The sequence below is a fragment of the Chironomus tepperi genome, unplaced genomic scaffold (genome assembly GCF_022539635.2).
Source record: "Chironomus tepperi strain 1889 unplaced genomic scaffold, CSIRO-AGI_Ctep_v1 contig_298, whole genome shotgun sequence".
NCBI classification, from domain to species: Eukaryota; Metazoa; Arthropoda; class Insecta; order Diptera; family Chironomidae; genus Chironomus; species Chironomus tepperi.
Window position 1 is genome coordinate 833,156 of NW_027226420.1, and position 13,661 is coordinate 846,816.

Sequence of the window (13,661 nt, forward strand, 5' to 3'; positions counted from 1 at the left end):
AGATGAGGAAAAATTTTTGAGGCACGCGAGAATTATAATATTTTTTTTTGCTTACTCAATTCTTCAATTGCCTGGGCAAAATGAACCCCTTTTTTTGCTTCCGTTTAGCCACGTCATTCATTTCCTCGTCTCTCATTTTTTTCATTCCATCATTTTTTTGTGTTCTTGCATTCATAAAAACACGAGGTGCGCCTACCTTATAATGAAAGAATTTTTTTTTATTATAACCCTTAGTTCCACCTTTACCTTAAAAGAAATTAGGAAGAGGAAAAATATTTCAAACCGTTTAATCTACTTTAATCACTTAATTTTCTTTTTTTTTCTTTCCATCACATCCTTCTTCTTACCCAATCTAACCCATTCATTCTGTTATAATTCACTGTTTAGTTAAACCTCCAACCCACACCTTTCCACACGCCTGGCAATCAAGAATTTATGTGCATTTTTCTTGGCATTAATTGGACGATTACGATGATGACGATGATAATCGTTTGTGAAAATGTGAAAGTGAGGAAGAAGGTTCTTTTTTAGATGTAATGAGGTTGATTATTTAGTAGCTACGTAGATTTTTATCATTTTAAATGGAAAAAAATGGAGACATTTGGTGATTCGTGTGAAATGGACTGGTATCTAACAGGATTGTAACTTAGATATGAGATGTAAGGGTTAAGATTATAAGTTTTTTGAATAAACTTTCATTGTAGAGATGAAGTGGGTAAGTAGTTTAGTGACGCAGGTCAACAGTGATCTGCGGCCTTCCTTAGATGTCGCCTAAAGCTGGCTCTTTCACTGGCTTCTTTCTGCAAATTGTCAAAACATCTAGAAACGTACATTTACGACTCAGTATGGAAAACTAATCATGTTATCAAAAGCTAGTATTAGGAACAAAGCTTACATGATGTATTGCAGGCATGGTATCGTTATAACGAGCAATTGTGATTGTTCAATCATCGTAATGACCTACTTCATAGGTTCCACGCTCGATGACATGGAATATCTAGTCAGATTTGAATACATTTTCGCTGTTCCAGATTTACAGCTTTATGTGATATACAACTGGAATCTGGCTGCAAATGCAGTCTGTATAAAGGTTCTCGACTGTAGCTTAGAGTTTATTCAATGCTTGCATTTTTTGTCACCAGGCCTGCAATTTAGACGAACTCTAAAAAAATATCATTAACAACCTGTAGGTCACAATTGTTGAGCCACATACTTATCATCCATTCCCACAAGTGCTCACCTGCGATGAGATGTACTTATTATATTCTATTAAAGCTATATAAAAGCGGACAGACAACTGAGTCATCTTCAATTATATAAAATAACCATCAAATCTACAGGAAATAATGCAAATCATACGAGTCTAGTCGACTAATCCCACAAACACAAAGTGCTCTATTGCCATTCACGACGACTTTTCCAACTACTCACACCACTTTCACCTTTATTTTTTTTATCCTCACCTCCTTTTCCGTCTCACTTGTGATGTTTATTTAAATTACCTTCATGCCATGTGAAGCCTTTTTTCTGCTCCTCTATGCTGTTGTTATTTGCAAACATTTGCATGCAAGCATGTGATGCCTAATAGCTTCTGTCAGAAACGAGATGGAAAAAGTGCCAAAAATGTATTTTTTTTTTACTCTTCTTCCATCTCATTCACATGACAGCTTTTTTTTTATGACTGAGCATACAATTGATGTACGAAACAACACCAATTGCTTCTTCCTAGCCATTTTTTTTTGCGCTCATTTCAAAACCAGCATACTAAAGTGTTTGTTAAATATTTACCTAGTAAAAATATCATCATCATAAAGATGAAGGACAGAAATAATGAAAGAAAATGAGAGAAGGAAAATAAGATGGAGTAAAAATCCATTTCCACTTGATATTTTCTTATTAAGAAATGAAAACACTCTTTTTTTCACTCACTTTACTTCTTCTTTATTTTGTTCTTTTTTTCTCCTTTTTTTTCGTTTTGCGAAATTAATGCTTCGGAATAAATCTCTCGCTTTCATAACCATCACGACCAATTAAACGAAAATAATTGTGTTTTTTTTTTCTTCTCTCTTCATTCGTTTGTTTGTTTGTTTGTTTGAGCACCCGAAAAGTGTTTCAATTTCAGTGAATGAAAATAAAGCAGGTTATTATTGCTTTAATGGAAATTATAAATATATTTTGTAATCGAAATGGAATTTTGTCTGATGTTTTGAGATTAATTTAATATTGAAACGTTTGAAGGAGTGCTACGTGAATATGGTCAGGGTCTAGGGTTCAATATAGGGTTCATGACTTGGTCCTGACCGATCCTGATCCATCCTGACTGATGCTGATCCTTAATCTTTATTAAAAACTCATTTATAAGATTTGCTGGACATTATTAGTGAGTTCTTACAAACTCAGTAGAATATGAGTCCAATATAGGGTTCATGACTTGGTCCTGAGCCCAATATTCCGGCTCAGGATCCAATATAGGGTTAATGACTTAGTCCAGTCACGTCCTGACCTTAAATCTTAATTAGAACTCTTTAATAAGACATTCTCGTCATTAGAATTGAGTTCTTACTTACCCAGTGTAATATGGGTCCAATAAAGGGGTTTATGACTTGATCCTGACCTGTCTTGACCCTTAATTTTGATTTTGAAACTAATTTATGAGTTTAATGGACATTATAAGTGAGTTCCTACATATCCAGTGTAGTATGGATCCAATAGAGAGTACATAACTTGGTACTGAACCATGCCTGCCCTCAATCTTGATTGAAAACTCATTTATAAGGTTTACTGGACATTGTAAGTAATATGAATTCAATATAGGGTCCAGGATTAGGACCTGACCCTTCCTGACACTCAATCATGATTGAAAACTTATTTGTAAGATGTATTGGACTTTAGAACTGAGTTAATAGCAGAATATGGATCCAATATAAGGTACATGACTTGATTTTGATCCATCCTGATCCTCAATTTTAACTTCAATCCTATTCAGAAGGTTACTGACCTGCAGTAGAAAACAGATGATCTCGTTACTAGAATCATAACCAATTATCAAGCAAAATTATGTAGATGTTGACTCCTTAAATTCATCCATAATTGCTGACAATTGGCATTTTCATTCAAATAACTATAAAATAACACTGCGACAATGAATAAAATTTTCACACTACTTAAAATCCATCCATGAATATCCAATCAAATAATTTTTAATCCAATCTGTTTCTGATGTGTGTCGATGACAGTTATTGGAAATCTACGTTTTAAAAACGATTCAAAATATTCATTTTGAATGCCATACATATATGCTTTATATTACTATACTTACTGCAAAATGCAATGGCATAGCACTTGAACAATAATCTTATCATTCTCTGTATAACTGCATCTGAAGACTAAGTTGAATGAAAATAATATTTGTAACTCATTGGGGAGTTTATGAAAAGAATGGGAAGTGGCATTTATTGTTATTATTATTTTCAAGTTTTATAAGATGGAAATTATTGTTTCTTTTAGCAAGAGAAAAGAGCTTACATCTTCTTTAATAATAAGATTGTAGCTTCATGTTTCCTCTTTTTAAAATTGTTTTAAAAAGTATCTTTATGAAGTCTTGCTATAAAAATTTATTCATTACAGCATATTTTTTTCTTTTCTTAGTTCGTTTGCCTTAACTATTTACAGATGAAAAGATTCTCCTCTTAATCTTTCGAATTGCGTACTTCTTATTTTCATTTTTCTTTGGAAATTGTGTACCTTTTATGTCCGTGATTTAGCAGAGGATTAAGTGTTTTAGAAAGAAATTTAAAGTTATTGAGAATATATTTATGAAAGCAGGACTGTTTTGAGGTTGTTGACTTTATCTATACTTGTATAATTGTATGGCACAATTCTTAGTTGTTAATAAGCTTAATTCCAAATGAAAATGATTATTTGTTTATTCTTCGAAGTTCAAAAACAGATTGAACTTTTTTGAGAAAAAAAGATTTTTCAACTATGTACAACAAATATTATTCAAATCTCAAATGACCGTTATAACACCTTAAATCTTAATCGCACTTTCTTACTTACTGTAACCATAGAGCAAGGAGCATTGGAGCATTGGAGCATTGGAACTTTAGTTACAGCAAAATGTTTTTCATCTGACTCCGCTGCTTGCTATTCTGTTACTATCTTTATTCATGTTGGGTTCGGTGATGGTAGATTGAAGATTCTTCCATTACTATCCTAATTGTGGAGCTGTTATCCTTTAGACAATGTTTGGATAGGCTTATAATCTATCCTTTAAAGTGTATATGAAAGTATGATGTAGTTCCTGGGGATACCACGAGAAAGTGTGCATTTGATCTTTGATCGAAGTCAGGCTTCGGCTTCCCCAATCTCCAATTGCTACTCATAAGCAACACCAAATGTTTTCAAAAAATCAAATACAAAACCTTAATCAGATTACATTATAACTTTAAATTATGCAATTCCGCCAGTTCATAAAATTTAAATGAATATTAAATTTTTTAAGAGATTAAGTCAGACTGTCTAATGATGGCAATTAGCTAACTTTGTCTTATTAAAAAAAAATCTTGTCGTCTCAATTCATTCATTCATGAAGAGCGAAACCTTCTAAGAAGCTGAACTTTTTATCAATTTGAATGAATTTGTTTTTCCAAAATAAATTAAAATTTCATTTTATCCGCAAAAACACCGCAAAAACACCGCAAAAAATCCTCAACAAAAGCTTGAATCTTTTTATAAGCTTCAGTTGCGAAAAATGAATTTTAATTATTTTAAATTGTCTAATTCCTTTCATTGAAAATCGCAAATCTTTGAGATAGCAAAGACTTTGTGAATGGAGGAAGTTTGAGCCATTTAACTACCCGAATAGCACAAGTCGGTAACAGACAGGATTTAAATCAAATCTTATACTAGCCATGGCTACATCGGCCTGGTGCCTGAATTTGGTATTTTGATAGCAAAAGTTGGTTAATTGATCCTAAATCCAGCATCAAGTCAGAATCACGCTGGCCTAAAGCCGGATTTGGGAAACTTAATTAACACAGGCCGGTTATCTGATCTAAAATCAGGCTTCAGACTACCGTTTTTCAGACTTCAGCCTCAAGTTTAACTCAGGGAAGCCTGAAGACGGATTTTTGATCGATTAACCGATTTATCATGCTATTCGGGCTCAATGGATGCAAAAAGATAGGAATGAAAACGCCAAACAAAGGCAATCATTACAAAGTGAAATTTCATGGATCTATGAAAGAAAATTCACTTTTGATGATTTTTTTTTCAAAGAAAAAGGTCCGAGTGATAAAAGTTTTGGATGGAGGATTTAATTAAGCAAATGCTTTGGCAAAATTCTAATCATGTTTGTTTACTTCTTGGAAATGTTACTTCCTCGCTATGGTTATGTTTTTTTCAGCTGGTTTCAGTGAATATTTAACATTTGAAGGGTGGTACTCCGAGCGGCACAAATGACACAGTCTCGATGTTGAATCTGAATTTGTATGAAAATGTAAACTTAAGTTGACTTGTCTCCAGAGTTTCCAGAACTTTAGGATTCCAAACTTTGCTCGAAAGCTCTGGTAATGATCAACGCTTCGTTTGGGCTGATTTCACAAACTTACAAGACTGATGCATCTACATTTGCAAGCCCTATAACCACCACGTAAATTTCTTTGTATTAAAAAGAACCATGACGTCACTAGCAGCACAGCAGATCTATGACGTATTAACACTCCAAATATCAAATCATCATCCATCTATAGGTCAGCAAAAAAAAGTAGCAGCGTCAACAGTTGAAGCTAATTGCAACAAAGCATCGATGCAAAAAACGCTGTAAACAAGCAATGGCACGAAAGATTATTGAGCTGTAGAATCACTGATAAAATGAGAACGTTATATTAACACAAAAATGAATGAGATGAAAAAGGAGAAAATTAAAAATAGATTTCAATAAAAGCAAAAAAGCTCAACACTCCTCAATGTAGCTTGCTGCAATTTTTCTTTCACCTCATTCCTCAACAATTTCGTTTTGCTTCGGTTGGAATTAAAAGACAAAATGATTGCTTCAGCAGCAAACCAAGCAATGATAGTAATTTTCGTTAATGATAAAAGATTGTAGGAATTTCTATGTGAGATTCTCTTTATTCCATTTCATCTATGAAAGCGCACATGATGAAGCCAATTACGAGCAGTTGAGTAGTTCAGTTGATACTGGGGAGAGAGAATGTGAAGAAAGAAGAAGGATTGAAAAAAAAAAGAAATCTAGAAACAAGTTGTGAAGGCTGTGATTGATGATTAAACTGAAGTGCTTCTGATTGCTTCATTCTTAATTGCAGTTTCAGAAGTTTGACTTGTTTGTGCTTAAAATTAGAAGTTTACTGATTCCGATTTTTAGACTATTCAGAAGTTTACTGAATTCATTAGACTAAGGAAATCCAAATGAGACAAACCGCATGCAAATACCAGAAATAGTCAAGTCTAATGCAAGGGACTCAGCACTTTGGTAAATTAGTAACGTAATAAACGTAAAGGCAATGAGATGAAGCATAGCAAGTAAGTAAGACGAAGAAGGAAGAAAGAAAAGAAGAAAAATTCACATAATTAGAGAATGAGACATGCTGAACAATCAAATCATTTCATTCTAATTTAAAATCTCACTTAATTGTGACTAAACTGATCCAAATGTGGATGTACGGATGTGGAAATTAAATGAAGAAACGAGAGAATAATTTTCCTTCTTTTTTTAATTTCAAAGAAAAATTGTTCATTAGTTCTAATGAATTAGCTATGGAGAAAGTTCAATTCACTTTATGATTCATCTCTTCTTAGTCTTATTTACTGTTGTGATGAGGAGACTGACTGAAGCAAGGAGAGTGATGGCTACTCTTGAGGTTAGAAACGATTTGTTAAATTGTATTCAGTTTCTTGAAATTAAGACAAATGCCAAGGGATGCACATTTGCTTATTAGGACCATATACTGAGGATTTAAGTATCGTACATGGAAGTGTACGACCTACCTTAGCGGTGACCTCAGTTCAGTGTTGCCCAATCCATATTGTGCCACGGCACACGTTGGTGGCAATTCATGACCGAAATCATACATGGTATGCAGTTCATAACATTCCTAAACACACTCGTGTCCCGCAGTTAACAGCTTGGACAACTCTGCTTAAGACTTATACATTTATATGACTAGCAATACCCTCAAAGTTGGTCATCGAAATTTTGGAAAAAAACTGATTTTTTGATTCCATAAATTCCCTTCCAGACTACACCCTTGCTATAGACAGTGTATACCTAACAATACACCGACTTATCAGTCTCTATCCAGATCTCATTACAACCGACTTTTTAATTAATCTCATGACTTTCTTCATGCTATCATCCATTCATTCATATTTACATAGATCTGTAGACATTGCATGCAACGATAAATAGATGAAGCAAATAAAATAAAAATTGCAGTTTTTGTTCTTCCTTCTTTTCAATTTGATTTTCCTACTTTTCTGTCTAATTTCAAAATGAAAATGATAGAAAAAAGTAGAACGGAATAAAAATCTGTGTGCAAAAGACAAGTGTTGAGAGGGTACGAAAGCAAATTTGAAAATCGGTGAAAAGAATACACATGAAAGGAGAATAAAGAACTCTTATGACAATAGATATAGCAAGGTAGATTGTGGCTGGGTAGATTGTTGACTTGGGCGTTGTTTCTAGTTGAATTTGGTAGTTTGATTGTGACGTCATTGAGGAATTGATTGTGAAATTTTCCATTCTACATGCTTCCAAGAGTTCCTGATACTGAGTCAAGGCTTCCTGTGCAGCCTTCTTAAGGTTCCCAATGACATGGTTTCCTCGTCTTGTTCTCGATCAATCTTAACTTCGGGAAATCAAAGGGAAATCTATTTTAGTCTTGGTCTTGATGTCGGTCTCGTGAATATAAGAATCAGTAATCGGGAATCCCTACATCTTGCCCTACGCCTTTCATGTTGGTCATCATCAATTAGCTCCTAGTCATCAAATCAGAATAAGACTTTACTATCTTATGTATTGTAAGGGCAGACAGCTGTTGAGCCAGTTGTTGAAGCCGACTGAGAGTAGGCACTAATCATAGATGATCTCCACGGCCATCAAAGTAAGTAAAGTAAGATCAAAAGAATCAAGTCCAAAGGCAACAAAGAAGATCCAAAACATCAGCAAATCCGGCAGTATCAGCAAAGTCTGTACCAAAATGCATTCAATTATTCACACATTTAAATCCGATTCTCAACAAATGAAGGAAAGACTGAAAGAAAGAAAAAAAAAAATTCTGACACGAAAAGAAAAGCTTAAAAAAGAATTCTCTTTGTGCCAGTTGGCATTAACTCAATGTGAGATGTGATTGTGGTCGATTTATATCTACGTTAGTTAGTATTCAATCCATTTATTCTGTATGTGACATGAGGGTGCATAAAAAAAAATAGAGGAAATATTTTTTTTCTCTCATCTCTTTCCTGCCTCTTCATGTATGTGCATTGTGCCATGCAATCAACATAGGAGAAAAAAATGCAAGTCAATATGAAAAAAGAATTCATTTTTTATGTGTCCCAACAGTCAGTGAAATTGTATTGAGTATTGGGAACATTTTTTGACTAATATCGGATATATTGTTGGCTTCATGTTGAATGGCAGATGCTGAAAAATTATAAATCATCGATGCATTTGAACTTTTTAAAAGAATTTTGCAAATGTTGAAGTTGAATTAATCAGGGGGATATGAAGCAGGTAGTCATAGTTTCAATTTGTGATGTAATAATTTACGGATGAAATCACAAAGCGCTGTGAATATGCGAGCATGAATTAGATAAATTAAGTAAATATGCACTGTGAGATGTTTTGAATTTAATAAATTAGTCTACAAAAAGTGAAGCTGCAAAAAATCCACAAATGTAGAATATTCAGAATGCTTTGACATTCCGAGCGACACATCATGATGGTGATGTTATGACAGCATTTGTAACATAGTCTCAATGAAGGGTAAATGACCGTCAATATGACCATCGTTAAGACATTGTGGCAAATGCCTTTACTTACTTACTTACTTCGCTGGCCGTGCAGATCAAGTGTGATCCATGGCCTCCCTCAGTCGGTTCCTGAAGCTGGCTCTATCGCTGGCTACCGGTTGCTAATTACCAATTCCAATTGTGACACTATCTCTATCGACAGCTTCCTTCCATGAGTTCTTTGGATGCCTTTACACTGACATAATCATGATGAGTCACTCAGAACATGACAACAAATTACACCATTTATGGAAATATTGAGAATGGTTCCATTTACTTACACAACCTGAAAAATCGACTTTTGGACTCCCCCTTCCCAAATTCCCCACCTTAACAAAATTACGCATTTTAATAGAAATTTCTAACTTACTTCAAATGGTGAAATTACATCGAGTTACTTATCACTGAATTGAAAAAAAAATGAGCGAGATTATTTGTGAGAGAATTGATATGAGATATTTAAATAGAATTTTTTTTTAAAATTTTAGATAGTTTTAGATTTGAGTCGAAAGATTAAACTGCTAGTTTTCGATAAAATTTTGTTATTTTTGATTGAATAATAAGTTAACTAATTGAGGAGAATTACTTTTATTGATACAGGTCAGTGTTCTTAGAAGACATAAAATATTAGAAATTTCTCTAGAAAATACCAATAAAACTTCAGAGTTAGACTTATGTAAACACTAGAGTCATTCTTAAAATTATCTAAGTCTACCTGAGTTTACTTTAGTATGGTCGACTTTGAGCTTTGTCTGTTATAGATTTCAAGTACATTGTGCCAATTTTCTTTTAAATTTTGATATTTAAAATTGATCGTTAATCCATAAGGGCTGTTCACTCATTACGTAACGTGACAAAATCTTGATTTTTCCACAGACCCCCCCAACTCCCTCCTGAGAACGTTATGTAATAAGTGAACGATCTCTTAATAATACAATTTTTTGTAGATTTCACAATCATGAATTTTCAACGTCCAAACAATCTCGAATTTCCAAAAACTTACTACACATTCAAATCCAAATCCAAAGACAGCGATGAAATTATTGAATATCGTGTTCAAGATTTACCAGACGATCGTTTTGAGGAGGTACTGGAGATGATAAAAGTTGATTATCTTCCTGAAGAATCACTTTGTGCTGGCAAAGGAATCCATACAGATCCAAAACCAACGAAATTTCTTTGCGATATATGGACGGAACTTATGAAAAGTCATTTGTCCATCGCATGCTTTAGAAATGATGGAAATGATGACTTAGTTGCTGTAAATTTTTTGACAGTACATTCCAAAGATGATCCAAAAGTCAGTTTTGAAGTAAGTATCCAGTTTTCATGCATAAAATAAGTCATAAAATCAAGGAATACTTTTAGCATCAAAGTGACATCGTCAAAGATGTATTCGATGTAATGGATTATATATCAGAAGTAGCAAATATCTACGAGAAGTATAATGTTGATCAGTATTTAGCAGCTTATGGACTATGCGTTAATCGCAAGTATCGAGGTTTAGGAATAGCAACAGAAATGCTCAAAGCGAGAGCTCCATACATGAAAGCAATGGGATTGAAAATTACCGGAACTGCATTTACGGCAATTGGATCTCAAATTGCTGCTAAGAAAGCTGGATATGAGGAGTATTTTGTGATGAGGTATGAAATTTTTAAAGAAATTTTATAAAATTTTTAATTTATTTTAATCTCCAGCTTTGAAGATATTAAGAAGATTGATCCACGTTTTGATTTTACAAGCAATCCAACAAACACAAAATATTACAAGCAAATGGCATTAAAAATTCAATGTTGATAACAAAATTGTACACAAATTCTAATAGCTGTAACTAATCTCATGTAACCTTTTTAAATTTCATTGTCAATAAATTAATAAAACATGTGACAATAAGCACGATTTCTCTTATTGATTGTTTAAGAGAGTAACTAAATATTAGTTTGAGAGTAGATAACAAACTGAGAGGAAGAATAACTCAGTGATTGAGAATTTTAAAATGATCAGTACCCGAGCGACACAAACAAGTCATGAAATGCAATTTAAGATGACATGAATTGCTTTATGATCGGAAATATTCAGAAGCTTAGCCTGAATTTCCTCGATCCCAAATTCGGCATGACTTTGGAATAGCCCTTTCTGTATTCGTTGGCCGTACAGATCCACTGTGATTCTTGATTTATGTAGATGACATTTGAATATGATTCTATCATTGACTGCCCTTTGCCAGTACTAAATGCTTCACTGTCTATCAAATCCCACATTTGGTAGACAGGCATGGGGTCGGATTAAATCAGAGTCAAGCCGACCTGTGACCGGATTTTTGAATGATTAATCAATTTGCGCAATTTGGAAAAGTACAAAAACAAGAAATTGGAATTCTAGGTTAAATTGGGTTAAGGAATAACTCAAAATCTTGAAAATTACACTAAAATAGGGTCGAGAGTTAAACTGAAGCTCACATTATTTCATCATTACAACGGAATGTTTTCTCAAGTGTCCATCGTATTCTTTCTACTTCATTCCTTATCATTGAGAACTACATTTATGAAAAAATAAATCAGATCTATTTCAGTTACGTTTGTGAACTCGACTCTAACAGTTCTTGTTTTAGACTTAAATATTATAAAAGCATTGAAATGCCATTTAAGAGGCCTGAAAATCTTGAATTTCCAACAACTTACTATACATTTAAGGTTAAATCAAGAGAAAGTGATGAGGTCATAGAATATCGAGTTCAAGATCTTCCGGACGATCGCTTTGAAGAAGCTTTGGAATTAATGAGAACTCACTTCCTTCCAGACGAGTCATTGTGCTCGTCTTCAGGAATTCCAGACGATCCAGTTGCTAGACAAATTTTCTTAGATTTTTGGATTGAATGTATGAAGCAGCACCTCTCAATTGCATGCTTTAGAAATGACGGTGTGGATAACATGCTGATTTCAGTCAATTGTTTTGTTGTTAATGGAAAGGACGATCCGGAAGAAGATATTAAGTATGAAAATCCAAAAGTCCAAAAAATCTTCGACTTTTTAAATTACACATCAGAAGTGTCGGATATCTACAGTGCATATAATGTCAATCAATATCTAACAGCTTATGGACTTTGTGTAAATCGTAAATATCGAGGTCAGGGAATTGCAACAGAAATGCTCAAAGCTAGAATTCCATACTTGAAAAAAATGGGATTAAGTGTCACAAGTACAGCGTTTACAGCTATTGGATCACAAGTTGCTGCTAAAAAAGCTGGATATATAGACTTCTATGTTAAGAGGTAAGGAATGGATGTGATTTAATGTTGATTATTGCATTGGTGTCTGAAAAGTCAATTTTGAGTGATCTGTGTATTGTAGTACTGCATTGGGGCACACTAGTGTGCTGTGGCACACAGGTCGTCCATTGGTTAAGTGCATTAAAATTGTAGAAATTACCGCTTACTAACCTAGTCTGATTCCCGATACTATATAATTTCTTTTTCTTTTCAGCTATGAAGAAATTAAGGACATTGACCCACGGTTTGATTTTAGAAACAATTCGACAAGTACAAAGGATTTCAAAATTATGGTCATTACTGCAGATTCATAGTCATCTTCATTCCTGTTTGAGTATCATCAGTTTCCAACAAAGGGTTCGGACAAAATTGCATACCTGCTGATAAAAAATGCAAACCTGCAGCCTTGAGTAGGTGTGCGCATTTAGAATACAAGAAATGTAGGCTTGCGAGTCTTAGCTGAACCCAAACTTTTTTAATTTTTCTTTCTTTTACTAATAAAATCATGTTTTGATAAATGACCTTGACCTAGAAACCAATAATGATCTAAAACACAACATTATATAATATAGACATCAAATTGCCTTGTTCCTTGCATCAATTTAAAAACAAGTCTTTTTACAATGTATCAATTGAGTAAAATAAATCGAAATAAATCATGTTATTATTAAATAATTTTTTCAAGTTCTTATCATAATATACATAACTGTACACAAGTGCTCAGCTGTTTACTAACTCTTATCAGTACACGCGTGGAATACTTTACAACTCTATTTTAAATCGTGATAATAAATAATAGAAACTATTCCATATCAGAATGATAAGACACAATTTTCAAAATGCTTTGTAATGAGTAAGAGTTGCTGGACTTTAAGGGGTTTTGGAATATGTGTTGTTGCTATGGATTAGAGTCGTATTTAGGGAGGGTGATTATATGGGAACTAGGGAGGGGAATTTGATGTCAACTAAGAAGTGGAGTTTTAGTACGATTCACAGAAATTGAAGGATTTATTCCAAAAAATAGGAGAGAATGAGAGTTGGTTGACCACTAAATCGTCCCTCCCCTTTCTATCATTTCCCCAGAAAACCTTGAACTGCATAAAAAAGTGAAATTTTCAAATTTAATCAAAATTTCTTTTATAATAAATCCACGACAGCTATTAAATTTTAATGAGTTTTGCTAATTATTAAGTCATGCAATTTTTTGCAGCCACAAATTATATTCTAACCATATATTAAGTTGCTGAAAATGTCATTAAATTCAGTCTGTTCTTGAAGTTCAATTATACCTGTTAAAAATATTATCAGTGCAACTTAAAGTAATAGTTCAAAAATCTCTGGATTAAAATTTAACAATTCT

General features: G+C 33.5%; 2 protein-coding genes across 2 annotated transcripts; both read left to right on the forward strand.

Annotated features, from left to right (window-relative positions):
* The first annotated feature begins 9,988 nt into the window (after positions 1-9,988).
* Positions 9,989-10,830, forward strand: LOC139092312 (uncharacterized). The gene is made up of 3 exons (XM_070642661.1): positions 9,989-10,342; positions 10,399-10,676; positions 10,731-10,830. Exons 1-3 carry the CDS (start codon positions 9,989-9,991, stop codon positions 10,828-10,830), a joined length of 732 nt encoding a protein of 243 aa, XP_070498762.1.
* A 794-nt stretch (positions 10,831-11,624) lies between these two features.
* On the forward strand, positions 11,625-12,908 carry LOC139092374 (uncharacterized). The gene is made up of 2 exons (XM_070642729.1): positions 11,625-12,304; positions 12,516-12,908. The coding sequence occupies exons 1-2, from the start codon at positions 11,670-11,672 to the stop codon at positions 12,613-12,615; spliced, it is 735 nt and encodes a 244-aa protein (XP_070498830.1). The 5' UTR covers positions 11,625-11,669; the 3' UTR covers positions 12,616-12,908.
* Positions 12,909-13,661: the final 753 nt, after the last annotated feature.